Genomic DNA, 17,854 nt, shown 5'->3' on the forward strand with positions numbered 1-17,854 from the left:
TTTCCCTTTTTCAACCAACATCTTATCAATCTTTTTTTAAAAATTCTTTTTTATTTTTCATTCTTAGAGTCATATTCTATCCCTTCATAATAACCTTATTTTTGGCATATATATATATATAAGTTGGTCTCTCTTTGAAATTTTGGGATATAATTTCTTCTAACAGATCAAAATATAGCATAATCTCTAGTGTATGGCTTTGGTCTAGTCTCCTGCCTGATCACATTCTCTCCCTTTTTTTTAAAAATCCTCTTCTTTCTTTATTCACCCAACTGCTTATCTTATCAATTCCTTCTATAAAATCTTTTATAATTTTCATCTTTACAGTCATATTCCATCCCTCCATCATATTAACCCTTATTTTTGTACATATATAAGTTTTTCATTCTTTAAAATTTTGGGAGGCACTTTCATCTAACAGACCAAAATACGCCCGAAACCTAGTGTGTGGCACTGATCTATGAACCAGCCTGATCATATTTGATCATATCCTGTTTTGTTTTGTTTTTGTTTGTTTTTATCTTTTACTTTTTCTTTTTTTTTTTCTTTGTTCTTTCTTTCCCTTTCTTTTCCCACAGTTTCAGGTCTTTTCTTATATTTTCTGGGGATGTTGTTACCCTGTTAGCATTTTGTTCTCTCATTCATCTATACTCCTCTGGACAAAATGACAAGACAGAAAAAACCACCACAAAAAAAAGAACAAGAGGCAGTACTGATTGCCAGGGACCTAATCAATACAGACATTATTAAGATGTGAGAACTAGCATTCAGAATGATGATTTTAAAGATAGTAGCTAGGCTTGAAAAAAGCATGGAAGTTATTAGAGAAACCCTTTCTGGAGAAATAAAACAACTAAAATCTAACCAAGTCAAAATCAAAAAGGCTATTAATGAGGTGCAATAAAAAATGGAGGCTTTAACTGCTAGGATAAATGAGGCAGAAGAGAGAATCAGTGATATAGAAGAACAAATGAGGTAAAATAAAAAAGCTGAGAAAAAGAGAGATAAAAAACTATTGGATCACGAGGGCAGAATTCGAGAGATAAGTGATACCTTAAGACAAAACAATATTAGAATAATTGGAATCTTAGAAGAAGAAGAAGAGAGAGAGAGGGGCAGAAGGTATATTGGAGCAAATAATAGCAGAGAACTTCCCTAATTTGGGGAAGGAAACAGGCATCAAAATCCAGGAGGCACAGAGAACCCCTCTCAAAATCAATAAAAATAGGTCAACACCCGATATCTAATAGTAAAACTTACGAGTCTCAGAAACAAAGAGAAAATCCTGAAAGCAGCTCAGGAGAAGAGATCTGTAACCTACAATGTTAGAAACATTAGATTGGCAACAGATCTATCCACAGAGACCTGGCAGGCCAGAAAGGACTGGCAGGATATATTAAGAGCACTAAATAAGAAAAAGTATGCAGCCAAAATTACTATATCCAGCTAGGCTGTCATTGAAAATTGAAGGAGAGATAAAAAGCTTCCAGGACAAACAAAAACTAGAGGAATTTGCAAACATGAAACCAGCCCTACAAGAAATATTGAAAGGAGTCCTCTAAGAAAAGAGAGATCCTAAAAGCAACATAGACCAGAAAGGAACAGAGACAATATACAGTAACAGTCACCTTACAGGCAATACAATGGCACTAAATTCCTATCTTTCAATAGTTACCCTGAATGTAAATGGGCTAAATGCCCCAATCAAGAGACACAGGCTATCAGATGGAACAAAAGACAAGACCCATCGATATGCTGTCTTCAAGACACTCCTTTTAGACCCAAAGACACCCCCAGATTGAAAGTGAGGGGGTGGAAATCCATTTACCATGCTAATGGACACCAAAAGAAAACTGGGGTGGGACTCCTTATATCAGACAAATTAGATTTTAAACCAAAGACTGTAATAAGAGATGAGGAAGGACACTATATCATAATTAAAGGGTCCATCCAAAAAGAAGATCTAACAATTGTAAATATCTGTGCCACTAACATGGGAGCAGCCAGTTATATAGAACAATTAAAACAAAAGCAAAGAAACACATTGACAACAATACAATAATAGTGGGGTAATTTAACACCCCCTCATTGAAATGGACAGATCATCTAAGCAAAAGATCTACAAGGAATTAAAGACTTTAAATGACACATTGGACCAAATGCACTTCATAGATCTATTCAGAATATTCCATCCCAAAGCACAGAATACCCATTTTTTTCTCTAGTGCCCATGGAACATTTTCAAGAATAGATCACATCCTAGGTCACAAATCAGGTCTCAACTGGTACCAAAAGATTGGGATTATTCCCTGAATATTTTCAGACCACAATGCTTTGAAACTAGAACTCAGTCACAAGAGGAAAGTTTGAAGGAACTCAAATACATGGAAGCTAAAGAGCATCCTACTAAAGAATGAATGGGTCAACCAGGAAATTATAGAAGAATTAAAAAATTTCATGGAAACCAATGAAAATGAAAACACAACTATTCAAAATCTTTGGGATACAGCAAAGGCAGTCCTAGGAGGAAATTATATAGCAATACAAGCCCTCAAGAAACAAGAAAGTCTCAAATACACAACCTAACCGTACACCTAAAGCAGCTGGAGAAAGAACAACAAATAAAGCCTAAACCCAGCATGAGAAGAGATATAATAAAGATCAGAGCAGCAGTCAATGAAATAGAGACCAAAAGAACAGTAGAACAGATCAATGAAACCAGGAGCTGGTTCTTTGAAAGAATTAACAAGATTGATAAACCCCTGGCCAGACTTATCAAAAGAAAAGAGAAAGGACCCAAATCAACAAAATCATGAATAAAAGAGGAGCGATCACAACCAACACTAAATAAATATAAACAATTATAAGAACATATTATGAGCAACTCTATGCCAGCAAATTAGACAACCTGGAAGAAATGGATGCATTCCTAGAGATGTATCAACTACCAAAACTGAACCAGGAAGAAATAGAAAACCTGAACAGACCTATAACCACTAAGGAAATTGAAGCAGTCATCGAAAATCTCCCAACAAACAGAAGCCCAGGGCCAGATGGCTTCCCAGGAGAATTCTACCAAACATATCAAGAATTAATACCTATTCTTCTGAAACTGTTGGAAATGGAAGGAAAACTTCCAAACTCGTACAAAGACCCCATCAAAAAGGAGAATTACAGACCAATATCCTTGATGAACATAGATACAAAAATTCTCACCAAAATATTAGCCAATAGGATCCAACAGTACATTAAAAGGATTATTCACCATGACCAAGTGGGATTTACCCCTGGGCTGCAAGATTGGTTCAACATCCGCAAACCAATCAATGTGATACAATACATTAATAAAAGAAAGAACAAGAACCATATGACCCTCTCAATTGATGCAGAAAAAGCATTTGACAAAGTACAGCATCCTTTCTTGATCAAAACTCTTCAGAGTATAGGCATGGAGGGTACATACCTCAATATCATAAAAGCCAGCTATGACAAACCCACAGTGAATATCATTCTCAATGGGGAAAAATTGAGAGCATTCCCCCTAAGGTCAGGAATATGACAGGGATGTCCACTCTCACCACTGCTATTCAACATAGTATTAGAAGTTCTAGCCACAGCAATCAGACAACAAAAAGAAATAAAAGGCATTTAAATAGGCAAAGAAGTCAAACTCTCACTCTTTGCAGATGATATGATAGTTTATATGGAAAACCCAAAAGACTCCACCCCAAAAATGCTAAACTCATACAGGAATTCAGGCAAGTGGCAGGATATAAAATCAGTGCACAGAAATCAATGACATTCCTGTACACCAACAACAAGACAGAAGAAAGAGAAATTAAGGAGTTGATCCCATTTACAATTGCACCCAAAACCATAAGATACCTAGGAATCAATCTAACCAAAGAGGCAAAGGATCTGTACTCAGAAAACTATAAAATACTCATGAAAGAAATTGAGGAAGACACAAAGAAATGGAAAAACGTTCCATGCTCATGGATGCTACCTAGAGCAATCTACATATTCAGTGCAATCCCCATCAAAATACCATCCACTTTTTTTCAAAGAAATGGAACAAATCATCCTAAAATTTGTATGGAACCAGAAAAGACCCCGAATAGCCAGAGGAATGTTGAAAAAGAAAGAAAGCTGGTGGCATCTCAATTCCGGACTTCCAGCTCTATTACAAAGCTGTCGTCATCAAGACAGTATGGTACTGGCACAAAAACAGACACATCGATCAATGGAACAGAATAGAGAGCCCAGAAATGGACCCTCAACTCTATGGTCAACTAATCTTCGACAAAGCAGGAAAGAATGTCCAATGGAAAAAGACAGTCTTTTCAACAAATGGTCTTGGGAAAACTGGACAGCCACATGCAGAAGAATGAAACTGGACCATTTCCTTACACCACACACAAAAATAGACTCCAGATGGTTGAAAGACCTAAATGTGAGAGGAGTCCATCAACATCCTAAAGGCAGTAACCTTTTCACCTCAGCCGCAGCAACTTCTTCTTAGACACATCGCCAAAGACAAGGGAAGCAAGGCAAAAATGAACTATTGGGACTTCATCAAGATAAAAAGCTTTTGCACAGCAAAAGAAACAGTCAGCAAAACCAAAAGACAACTGACAGAATGGGAGAAGGTATTTGCAAATGACATATCAGATTAAGGCCTAGTATCCAAAATCTATAAAGAACTTCTTAAACTCAACACCCCAAAGAACAAATGATCCAATCAAGAAATGGGCAGAAGACATGAACAGACATTTTTCCAAAGAAGACATCCAAATGGCCAACAGACACATGAAAAAGTGCTCAACATTGCTCAGCATCAGGGAGATCCACATCAAAACCTCAGTGAGAGATTACCTCACACCAGTCAGAATGGCTAAAATTAACAAGTCAAGAAATGATAGATGTTGGTGGGGATGCGGAGAAAGGGGAACCCTCCTACACTGTTGGTGGGAATGCAAGCTGGTGTAGCCACTCTGGAAAACAGTATGGAGGTTCTTCAAAAAGTTGAAAATAAAACTACCATACCATCCAGCAATTGCACTACTGGGTATTTATCCCAAAGATACAAAAGTAGGGATCCGAAAGGGTACGTGCACTCCGATGTTTATAGCAGCAATGTCCACAATAGCCAAACTGTGGAAAGAGCCAAGATGTCCATCGACAGATGAATGGATAAAGAAGAGGTGGTATATATATACAATGGAATGTTATGCAGCCATCAAAAAGAATGATATCTTGCCATTTGGAAAGACGTGGATGGAACTGGCGGATATTATGCTGAGCGAAATAAGTCAATCAGAGAAAGACATGTATCATATGATCTCACTGATATGAGGAATTCTTTTTTTTTTTAAGATTTTATCTATTTATTTGAGACAGAGAGAATGAGAGAGACAGAGAGCACATGAGAGGGGGGAGGGTCAGAGGGAGAAGCAGGCTCCCCACCGAGCAGGGAGCCTGATGTGGGACTTGATGCCAGGACTCCAGGATCATGACCTGAGCCGAAGGCAGTCGCTTAACCAACTGAGCCACCCAGGCACCCTGATATGAGGAATTCTTAATCTCAGGAAACAAACTGAGGGCTGCTGGAGTGGTGGGGGGTGGTAGGGATGGGTGGTTGGGTGATAGACATTGGGGAGGGTATGTGCTATGGTGAGCGCTGTGAATTGTGCAAGACTGTTGAATCACAGACCTGTACCTCTGAAACAAATAATACATTATATGTTAAAAAAAATAAGATAGCAGGAGGGGAAGAATGAAGGGGGGGAAATCATAGGGGGAGACAAATTATTAGATACTATGGACTCTGAGACACAAACTGAGGTTTCTAGAGGGGAGGGGGTGAGGGGATGGGTTAGCCTGGTGATGGGTATTAAATAGGGCATGTTATGCATGTAGCACTGGGTGTTATATGCAAACAATGAATCATGGAACACTACATCAAAAAAAAAAAAAAAAAACCCACTATTCGAGAAGTTGATAATTCTTTTTAATGTGTTCTTTCTGTGATAAAGGTCTCACTGACGTCTTCTATTCTTTTCTCAAGCCAGTGTGTATTCTTATGATTTTGGCTTTGAACTTTCCATCAGGCATGCTACTTACTATCTATTTTGCTTAGATCTCTGGCTATGGTCTTATATTATTCTTTCTTTTAATACAAATTCTTCCATCTTGGAATTTTGTCTAACCCTTTCCTTCTTCTGTTTGTTAGAAAAGCCAGTTATGTCTCTTGTTCCTTCTTAAATGTGGCCTCTTTTCTCCCCTTAGTTGTGGTTTTCTGTCAGTTTTCCACTTGATTTCTGGGGTATTTAGGATCATTTGGTAGTTATCTACTGTTCATAGGACAGGACTAACCTAGGATCCTCTTACTCCACCTTTGTCTTTCTCCAATTCCTTGTAAATCCTCCTTAGGTTAGTCAGTGCTTGATGGGCATCAGGTAGTGGTAAGCTACAGTGTGGTTCAGAAATGTGTTCTTCAAACCTGCATTACCCATACAGAGAAGTTCCAATAGCTAAAGTGTAATCGCTGACATCAACTGGACCAAGTGTTGGTGCTTTTCCACAGCACATTTCTGATTCCACTTGGCAGCACCAGATGGGTGGTGACACTCTCAGTGCCATTTTGCTTCTGAGTGAACCGAGTCTACAGATGAACTAACATGCTCAAGATATGACAGGGAGAGACTCAAATTCTCAAAGCTTTGGCGTCTTTAATTAAAGATTTAAATATGAGACTGAATCTGTAAAAATCTAGAATACACAGGAGAAAAGGTCCTTGGCATTGGTCTTGGCAATTATATTATAGGTATAGTACCAAAAGCAAATGCAACAAAAGCACAACTAAATAAATGTGACTATGTCAAAATATACTGTTTCTGCCTAGCAAAAAAAATATTCTATAAATGAACAGTAACCTACAGAATGGGAGACAATATTTGCAAGCTACATATTTGATAAGTGGCTAATATCTTAAATATATAAGGAACACGAACAAATCAATAACAAATAACAACACAATTATAAAATGGGCAAAATCTGAATAGGTATTTTACCAGGAAGAAATACTAATGGACTAGTATATAAAGCTGTTTAATATCATTAGTCATAGAAGAAATGCAAATCAAAGTGAGAACGAGACCTCTGTAAGACCTGCTAGGATGGCTGTTATCAAATAGAAAAGACATAAAAAGTGTTGATGTGGAGAATAGTATAAATTTTTACAATCAATATGGAAAACTTAATGGAGTTTTGTCAAAATATTAAAAATAGAACTACCAAATGATCCATAAATCCTCTGAATATAATCTTCTGAATATATATCCAAAGGAGATGAGATTACAGTCTCAAAAAGACATTTGTCAAAATATATTTGTTGTGGAATTATTCACAATATCAAGGTGTGAAAATAACCTAAATGCACATCAGTGGCCCTATAGATGTGAGATTTACATTTCTGACATATAACTAATATATGTATGTATGGTTAAACAACAGTCATATATATTAATATATTTTATATATTTATAATATTCATATATATTTATATACTCATATATAATATTTATACATCAATATTTAGTCATGAAAAATGCCAGAATCCTCTCATTTGTTCCAACATGGATAAACCTGGGACACATTATATTAAGGGAAATAAGTGAGACAGGATACACAAACACTGTATGATCTCACTTTTATGTGAAATCTAAGAGTTAAACTCACAGAAATAAAAGAATAGTAGTTGCCAGGAACATAGGGAGAGAGGTAGTGGAGAAGCTTTGTTCTTAGCGGTTCTAGGATGTTGGGGTGTACCAAATCCCATCAGTGCCCCAAAGGCAGAGGAGGTAACTACGTGCCTAATCTAACTCCTGGAGGATTACAAATTGCCTGCTTTTTTAGCTCCCAGATGAAGGTTAATTTGAATATTGACCTTTGGGTAGCATCTGGGAAAATCTGAACATTGATATAAAGTCTCTCCCCTTCCAGGGAGAAATTAAATGCTGTGTTTTCGCCTACTTGCTCTGTGCCTTTCTAAGGGAATATCCACCGGAAGTTCTTGTGCACCCATTTGAAGCAAGATCTTTGTTCTCTGTGATTCTGGGGACTCATAAATTCTGAGTCCCACCAATGCCCAGAGGATATCATAAAGAAGCCAGTCTCCTGATTTTTAGCCCTTTTTAAAGGATGGGGTGATAGATGAGTGAACAAACTTCACCAAGGAGAAACTGGGGACTTGGTTTTATTACTGCAGTGAGCTGGGAGAAGAAGTGGGTGCCCACACACCCGCTCAGGCTTCTGGAAGACCACTGATTAACTTACCTGTCAGCCTCCAGATGAGGGCTAATTAGAAGCCCTCAGCCCTCAGATCCTTAGGTAGCAGCTAGAAAAAATTGCGGAATCCCACAATCACTTCCCAATGTATTTGTATATTAAATTACCACATTGCACACCTAAAAATTATACATCATGTTGTACAATCTAAAATATATATTTTTATTTTTTTTATCATACCTCAATAAAGCTGGATATAAAATCAAACAAATTTTAAAGACCTGCAAAAAAGAAAAAAAAAAAAGAATAAGAGACATTTGTCTTTAAGAATTCAGACCTGGGGCACCTGGGTCGCTCAGTCGGTTAAGCGGCTGCCTTCAGCTCAGGTGATGGTCCCAGGGTCCTGGGATCGAGTCCCACGTCCAGCTCTCTGCTTAGTGGAGAGCCTGCTTCTCCCTCTGCCTGCCACTCTGCCTACCTGTGCTCTCTATCTCTCTGCCAAATAAATAAATAAAATCTTTAAAAAAAAAAAGAATTCAGACCTGATTCACTATATGATTTGAGAGTTGGAAGACATCATTTTATATTGTGTGAGCTAGTTTCCCAGATGTCCACCAATACTTCGCTTCTTGGTATTTAAAATCTGTATAGTCCCCTCCCTCATTATACCAGAGTTCGTATATGTTATCGATATAATGAGATAGATATCATGGTATATCTCTTTTCATTTTAAGTTATAAAAGACTGTGAAATCCATTTTGCATCTTCTCTGTCTCCTCATTTAGACCACTCACTTGAAAAGCCAGCTGCCATGTTGTGACCAGTCCTATTGATAGACCCACATGCCTAGGAACTGAGACCAATAAGCAACAGGCAGCAAGGAACTAAGTCCTTCCATCAACAATCATGCAAAATAAGTTTGTAGTAGATCTTCCATCCTAAGTCAAGCCTTCAGGTGAACACTGACCTGCCAGACCTCTTGACAGGAACCTCATGGCACAACTTCACCCATTAGCACCCAGGCAAAGTGCTTCCAGCTTCCTAATCCTCAGAAATGTGTGTGCAGTTGTGGGTTTTGTCTTTTAAATGCTAAGGTTTGGAGTAATCTGTTATACAGCAGTATATAGGGCATCCATAAAAATGAAATGGATCACTAAAAATAAGAGTAAAAATAATGAGTGCAAGATGGGAAAACCACGTACTGAAGCAGTTACAGAAGAAAACACATATAAAACGACTCAAATGCGGTTTTTATTTTTTAATTTTTTTAATTTTTAATTTTTTATTTTCAAGTGTGGTTTTTAAAGATGAATAGGATAAATAAGGTCTAGATGCAGGAGACAGAGAAAAGCACATAAATGAAGAAAATAATTTGAACAGTGTTATATCAGTGGGAATAAATTCTGTTGCATTTATTGTAATCATCCTGACTGCAGACGTTTTAAACCAGATTTGCAGTTTATCTCCACTTTGTCCGCAAAGACTACTTTTTTGGAAAGTTCTACTTTTGAAATGTACATTACATCTTACCATGTAAACTTACATAGGCAAGTTAAATTTTGGGCAGAAAGAACTACAAAGCCCATTTAGTCTGTATTCCAAGTCACTAGATTCTTACAATATGTCAATCTACCAACAGAACTGGAGTTTTAACCTTCTAGCTCATGTTTATATCTTTGTATCCAATGATGTATAAGCTCTACCGATAACCCTCCACATGATAAACTTATTTTCTTGATGTGGGCTCTTCTCCCTCAGTTATTTCAAATAGAGGAAGGTTTATATAATTCTCAACCACGTATACCAAATACCAACTGTTTTTTTTTCTTGTTTGTTTGTTTTTTCCAGATGAGTTTCCTGAAGTTTGTCCAGGACTATCTCTGTCATCCTGATTGAAAACACAAGTGCATGCCATTATTTAAAATATAATCAGGATGCAGGGGTGCCTGGGTGGCTCAGTAATTAAGCGTCTGCCTTCAGCTCAGGTCATGATCCAGGGTCCTGGGATCAAGCCCCACATCGGGCTCCCTGCTCCGCGGGAAGCCTGCTTCTCCCTCTCCTGCTCCCCCTGCTTGTATTCCCTCTCTAGCTGTGTCTCTCTCTGTCAAATAAATATATAAAATCTTAAAAAAAATTAAAAAATATATAATCGGGATGCAGAATTCAACTTGATAAAGTCATACATGGATAGTCAGGGTCATGAACAAAGCCTGTAAAATATTAGCTTTATTTAATATGTTTGAGATCAATATGCTAAAAACAAAAGAGGAGAATTCAGAAGTCATATATACACACATTGGAATTATGAAATTCACTTTTCCTCATTTTAGCAACACCTAATTGTGTTTTTTCTCCCTTTCCTCTCTTTTCCATTTACTCAGCATGGCTGCATAAAGTTAACAAGGTCCCCTAGGGATGGGGACCTGATTGTTTTTAATGACTGGAAATACAGAGAAGTGTTACCTGTACTTAATTTTGTGTGAAACACACACAAATATGCATACTTATATCCACATTATTTTATTTCCATCCTCTACTCTACTGCACAGGAAGAAACAGTCAGCAAAAGTACTTCAAATTTGAGTCATGGAAATGGATCCAGGTATCACCAACTCCAGCGAGAGCTAGGGCAGGTTATTTTCATCAATGAGGTTTCTTCGGAGATGGGCAAGATCAACACATCAAGATATTTATGAATAATAAAATATGAGTGAATTTGCACAAGGAACAGATTCCCATTCCCTTTTTTATCCTTTCTCTCTGAAGACTCAAGTTGTCATCATCTTTGGGAAAAATCTTTTATAAACAATCAGGAAAGACTACAATCTCCAAATGGTAAATAAACAAGTCATTTTGAGTTTTCTACCTTTCTTAAGGGTGAGATATATTGCTGAATGTGAATCAAAGTCATCCTCTCTTGCTTTGGCCCCTAGTTTCATCAATAACTAATTTTGGATAATTTGCAAGAGAATATAATCATTGTAGTACAATTTTCCATTGTAGAATGGAAGTAAAAATAAAACCCACATTATATGGTTATTTGTGTAAATTAAATTAATCCAAATAAGAAATTTATAACAATGTCAGGCAGCAAATTTACAATTACTCTATCTTTACTATTGTATTGTTAGTATGATTTTCATTTTATTGTAGATAAAATGGTTTAGAATTACTTCAGTTACCCAATTCTGCTGTTATTATTTATCATGTTATAACCTTTACATAATTAATGTCATTCAATTTGGAGGAACCAAAGAGATATAGAGTGGATATTGAGTGTGATCTGGAAGAATAAAATGGTCTAAATTTACGTATATTGGGAGGGGACTACAATGAATATGATTTTAAAAATATTTGTAAGTATAATTTGGAAGAGACTGGGTATGCATTACTTAAAGCAGAACGATTAACAATGTAACGTGAAAATTAAAATAAGTTGGATAGTTCATTTATTCCTCATACCGAAGGCATATATTTTTTTAATTGTTTTATTCTTATGTTAATCCCTGTACATTACATCATTAGTTTTAGATGTAATGTTCCATGATTCATTGTTTGTGCACAACACCCAGTGCTCCATGCAGAACATGGCCTCTTTAATACCCAACACCAGGCTAACCCACCCCCCCACCCCCTCCCCTCTAGAACCCTCAGTTTGTTTTTCAGAGTCCATCGTCTCTCATGGTTGGTCTACCCCTCCGATTTCCCCCCCGAAGGCATATGTTTTTAATGGTGTTGCAGATTGATTTACAAGTGAGTCTATATTAATATGTGCCTTAATTTTTCTCTACACCCTGAAGCATTCATGACATATTCCTGTGAGTGAAAGGTTGTGTACATCTATATGAAACTCTCATCTCTGCATTGGAAACATGAACAGTGACAAGCATTTGGGGATTACAATCAAGTTACCAGAATTATCTGAATTCTATATCCATCTCTTCCACTTTAGTGAATTTGACAAACTCACTACTGTCCTGTGACTTCATATAAGATATTTCTAATGGCCATTTCATATTTTTATAGTCATCTCAGAAAATTCTGGAAGGTTCTATTATAAGCTTCTGTACTCCAAACAAGAAATGTTAACATAAAAAAAAATCAGTACTTCTTAAAAACTTGCTCTGTACATATAAGCAAAGTCTGTACAGGAACAACCAAAACTTTATTCACAATTTGTATGTGTGTGTCTATATCTGTGTATGCATGTTTGTGGTTTTGTGTTAATGAATATTTTTGTTTTATTCTAGCATATGAAAGTATTTTTCAAACTTCATCATGAATGTAAGGAGGTTTTCAAAAAAGAGATAATTTAGTCCTTAAGTTATTGAATGCACACAATGGAATGGTACTTGATGATGTTAAAGAATTAGTGTGTCTTTGTGATTTCACTATAATTTTTGTTCTCAAAGCACATTTCTTCTGCTCACATTATCAGTTTAACACTGGCACTCAACATGGCTCAGGAAAATTTAAGCACCATCACTGAGTTGGTCCTTGTTGGATTTTCCAACCACCCTCAAGTTGAGATACCCCTCTTCTTCCTTTTCTCTGGGGTCTACCTGGTCAATCTCTTTGGAAACACAGCTATTATCACTTTGGTGGTAATTGATTACTGTCTCCAGACACCCATGTATTTTTTCCTCTGCCACTTGGCCTTTCTCAACATATTTTACACCACAGCTGTGGTCCCCAAGCTGCTCTTCAACCTCCTTGCTCTTAAGAAAGTTATCTCTTACAAACTCTGTCTTGCCCAGACCTACATCTCTCTGTTAATGGGAGCAGCTGAGTGCATTGTTTTGGCAATCATGGCTCTGGACCGTTATGTGGCCATTTGTTACCCTCTACGATACCTGCTCATCATGAACTGGTCTGTGTGTGTGCAGCTTGCTGTGGGGGCATGGACCATCAGCTTCTTTGCCTCAGTGGTGCCCCTCTACTTCACCATACTTCCCTTATGTAGCCCTTACATTGTTGACCATATTTTTTGTGAAGTACCTGTTCTTCTTCATATGTTCTGTGCTGATACATCCCTGCAAGAAACTTTGATGGTGATAGGTGCATCTGGTACCCTGTTGCTCCCCTTCCTTCTTATTACTCTCTCCTACCTACGCATACTGGTTGCTGTGATGAGGATGCACTCAGCAGAGGGTAGGAAAAAGGCTTTCTCTGTCTGTAGCTCTCACCTGACTGTGGTGACCATTTATTATGGGACAGGTATGTTCACATACATGAGGCCCAAATCTCTATATTCAGCTGAGGGTGATAAATTAATCTCCTTATTCTATGCTGTCATCAATCCTGCTTTGAACCCATTAATCTACAGTCTTAGGAACAAGGAAGTGAATGGAGCCTTGAAGAGAGTATTAGAAAGATTGTCAGTGTCCCAAAGGCAAATGATTACTATCTTGAGATGCCAGTAGACAGAATTTTATACTTTAATATACTCTTTAAAAACAGTCACTTAATTAGCTACAACTATGTAAGAATTATTGCAAATATACAATATCATTCATTACAGACACCCTTTTGTGACCTTCCTTTTAATGTTTAATGACTAATGTTAACAGATTATATTATTTTATTAAATATTGCTATATATCAGTTCTTTACTAAACAACATGCAGGTATAACTTATGAGAAAAAATGGAATTGAAATTTCAAGGTAGGTTTTGGATTCCATAATTTCACATAGACTCTATATTTTATAATTAATTACCTTATGATATTTGTACACATTTTTCCTTATTAGTCAAATGTCATAGCATTCTCTTTATTTACCCTTTACTCAGTCTATGAAATTATAATTTATGATTCATCTCTTCATCTTTAAGCAGATAATTCCTCACACATCTGTCCAATTCTAGTGTTTTGAATACCTCACTACATCCCCTCAAACTTGTACAATTTCTCAAGTAATTCCTATCTCAGAAATGTATTTAATATGAGTATTGCAAAACTCAAGTCAATTGTCACTTTCTACATCAATTCTTTCTTGAAAACCTTCTTACCTTGCTGTAAATTCTATATCCTTTGATCCAAGACTTTAAACTTTAGCAATTTTATTGTAAGGTGTATTTTATTTTCTCACATGTTTTTTGACAGCCATTAAGTAATTTATTTAGACCATGCATAGAATATTGACTATCCATAGAAATCTCATAATCTTACTCATTAGACAGTACACATTGACAGCATGGGGAAATAAAGCCCTAGTGAACTGAAGGGCCAACAGAAAGTCTTCTTTCTAAGGGTCACTTATGCTGAGTCACGAAGAATGGGAAAATTCACCAAGTGTACATGTCAAAAAGAGAAACTGTAAATGGAGGTGTAGAGTGAGAAAAACAAACAAACAAACAAACACCAAAAACAGTGAAAATAGTTCTTTGTATCTTGGCTGAACTCTACACTGTCCTCAAGGCATATATGCATTTTGTTAATTTAATAAATAGAACAGGTCTTAGCACTTTTAAAAGGATTTATTTATTTAATTTAGAGAGAGAGAGAGCATGAGAGTGACAGGAGGAGCAGAGGAGAGAGAATCTTAATCATATTCTGCACTGAGCATGGAGCCCAATGAGGAGCTCTATCTCAGAACTCTTGAGATCATGACCTGAGCAAAAACCAACAGTCAGTTATACAAGCACCCCAGCATTTTTCTTTTTCTTCTCTTAATGTCAAGTTCCTGTGTGGTCTTTATCTGTTGAAATAAATGTCATGTTTTACCTAATTGTACATTAAAATATGATTTTTTTTTAAAGATCTTATTTATTTATTTGAGAGAGAGAGAATGAGAGAGAGAGAGCACATGGGGGGGGGGCAGAGGGAGAAGCAGACTCCCTGCCGAGCAGGGAGCCCGATGCGGGACTTGATCCCGGGACTCCAGGATCATGACCTGAGCTGAAGGCAGTCGCTTAACCAACTGAGCCACCCAGGCGCCCTAAAATATGATTTTATGTGTCTGATTGCCAACATAAATTTGGAGAAAGTGTTTTGTTTTAAGATTTTATTTATTTATTTATTCATTCATTCATTCATTTATTTATTTATTTAGATCATGCAAGTGGTCGGGGAGGGGCAGAGAAAGAAGGGGAGAATCTTAAGCAGACTCTGGTCTGAGCACAGTGTACCACAGGGGGTTTGATTTCATGATCCTGAGGTCATGACCTGAGAAGAAACCAAGAGTTAAAAGATTAACCAACTAAGGCACCCAGGTGACCCAGACAAAGTTATTTTTATTCCCCAAATGTTATATGTAATGATTGTATTTTTGACCAGTTGAAATTAAACTATAAAAAGGATTACATATGCATAGTAAATAAAATAAAATAATATTAAACTGAAGGTTTTTCTTATCTTACTATTTTTAAATGGAAAATCCCTCATTTCATATAATGTCTACCTTTCTTTCCCCAAATATCATGTTCTCCATTTTCTATTTTTGTGGCAATTGTGACCATTTAAAAAAAAATAGCACAATTCATGATTAGAGCTCTGGTACCACAGTTGAAAGCCACTTAAACCTCATTTTCTGCACACATAATTTAAAAATAGAAAAGCAAAAATATTTCTTATCAGCTATTAAGAGGGTTACAGGACACTTTGCAATAAATTGTCATAAGTTCTTAGAAAATCAAGTATCCTATTAGCACCCAAAACACTGAATTTCCAAAGCATTTCGTTCTTTTTCTTTAAACTCATGTGCCACAAATATATTTTGGAACCACCTGCATAATCTTTGTCAATATTTCTTACTCTAAGACTACTAAAATCTCTATCTTTATATCTTTAAGGTGAGTTTCCTTTGTGTTTCAATGTACTGCCTACAGGATAGTTTCTGGCTATTGACATCATCTCTTCATAATGTAGACTATAACTTCATAGGTTATATGGAAGTAGCTAACAACTGAAGACTGAAATAAGATAAATTGTTCTATTGTCCATACCTTCCACTTGTAGGAGACCTTCTGAGGATTCATTACTGGGACTCCAGTTTTTAATGAGTAATTTTTCTTCTGAGAGCAAACATGATAATGGGGGAAGTCAATAGTACTCCAAACAGCACACACTCACACACACTTGTTTGAACATAGGACTCCTAATTCTCAGTAAAATAATAAATTCATATGGCTTGTGCAGCACATTGATAAAAGGCAGTGGAAAAAAGTTAAAAGTTAAACACCCAAGAAAAACTTGTTTGCTTCTATGTAAGTTAACCCTATAATTTATTTCCCAAATAAGGAAATGATTGATGATAAGAGGAGGCAATAATAATTTATGGTGATAGGAGGTAGAATCCAAGACTCTCTGAGTCTGATAAGCTGAGGCTATGATATCCTACACATATTGTAATTTACAACAAGATAATTATATGAAAATATGTCTTTATAATTGTCAGTGATACAAAATGACTTCACAAAATTTACTAAATGAATGGTTGTTTTCCAGTAATGTCAGCATCATAGCAATATAATGTGTCCCTTTTTTTGTTTCCTATTTTAACAATTAAAATTCAACAGCCATTCAGAAGCCAAAGTGTGTCTGTGCAAGTGGTGGAAATAAGCACCACATGCCAGGGGACCCAGAAGATTCATGGTATGGGCTATCCTTTATTTTTTTTTTAAAGATTTTATTTTTATTATTTATTTGAGAGAGAATGAGAGAGAGCACATGAGAGGGGGGAGGGTCGGGAGGGTCAGAGTGAGAAGCAGACTCCCTGCCGAGCAGGGAGCCCAATGCGGGACTTGATCCCAGGACTCCAGGATCATGACCTGAGCCGAAGGCAGTCGCTCAACCAACTGAGCCACCCAGGCGCCCCAGGCTATCCTTTATTAGATATGTCTTTTGCAGGTATTTTCTATCACTCTGTGACTTGTACTCTAATTCTTTTGATATCTTTTGCAGAACAGAAGTTTTAATTTCATTGAAGTCCAGCTTATCAATCATAAAATATGAACTGTGCCTTTTTTGTTGTGTCTAAAACATTGCTATACCCCATGCTATAGAGGTTTTCTCCTTTGTTATCTTCTGGGAGTTTTTTTACAATTCTGTATTTTAGATTTATTGCTATGATCCATTTTAAGTTAATTTTTAGGAAGAGTACAAAGTCTATGCAAGATTTGTGGGTTTTCTTTGTTTTGTTTTGTTTTTTGCATGTGGACGTCTAGTTGTTTTACCCTCATTTGTTTGTTTTTGTTTTTTGTTTTTTTAATGTTATGTTAATCACCATACATTACATCATTAGTTTTAGATGAAGTGTTCCATGATTCATTGTTTGTGCATAACACCCAGTGCTCCATGCAGAATGTGCCTTCCTCAATACCCACCACCAGGCTAACCCATCCTCCCACCCCCCTCCCCTCTAGAACCCTCAGTTTGTTTTTCAGAGTCCATCGACTCTTATGGTTCGTCTACCCCTCCGATTTCCCCCGCTTCATTCTTCCCCTCCTGCTACCTTCTTCTTCTTCTTCTTTTTCTTTTTTTCTTAACATATATTGCATTATTTGTTTCAGACGTACAGATCTGAGATTCAACAGTCTTGCACAATTCACAGCGCTCACCAGAG

At 36.7% G+C, this 17,854-nt stretch overlaps 1 protein-coding gene across 1 annotated transcript; it reads left to right on the forward strand.

Moving 5' to 3' along the window:
* The first annotated feature begins 12,694 nt into the window (after positions 1 to 12,694).
* On the forward strand, positions 12,695 to 13,712 carry LOC118026470 (olfactory receptor 2A12-like). The gene has a single exon (XM_035029326.1). The coding sequence runs from the start codon at positions 12,747 to 12,749 to the stop codon at positions 13,710 to 13,712; it is 966 nt and encodes a 321-aa protein (XP_034885217.1). The 5' UTR covers positions 12,695 to 12,746.
* The last annotated feature ends 4,142 nt before the right edge of the window (positions 13,713 to 17,854 follow it).

This window comes from Mirounga leonina, unplaced genomic scaffold (genome assembly GCF_011800145.1).
Source record: "Mirounga leonina isolate KUSES-001 unplaced genomic scaffold, KU_Mleo_1.0 Mir_239, whole genome shotgun sequence".
In the NCBI taxonomy this organism is placed as follows: domain Eukaryota; kingdom Metazoa; phylum Chordata; class Mammalia; order Carnivora; family Phocidae; genus Mirounga; species Mirounga leonina.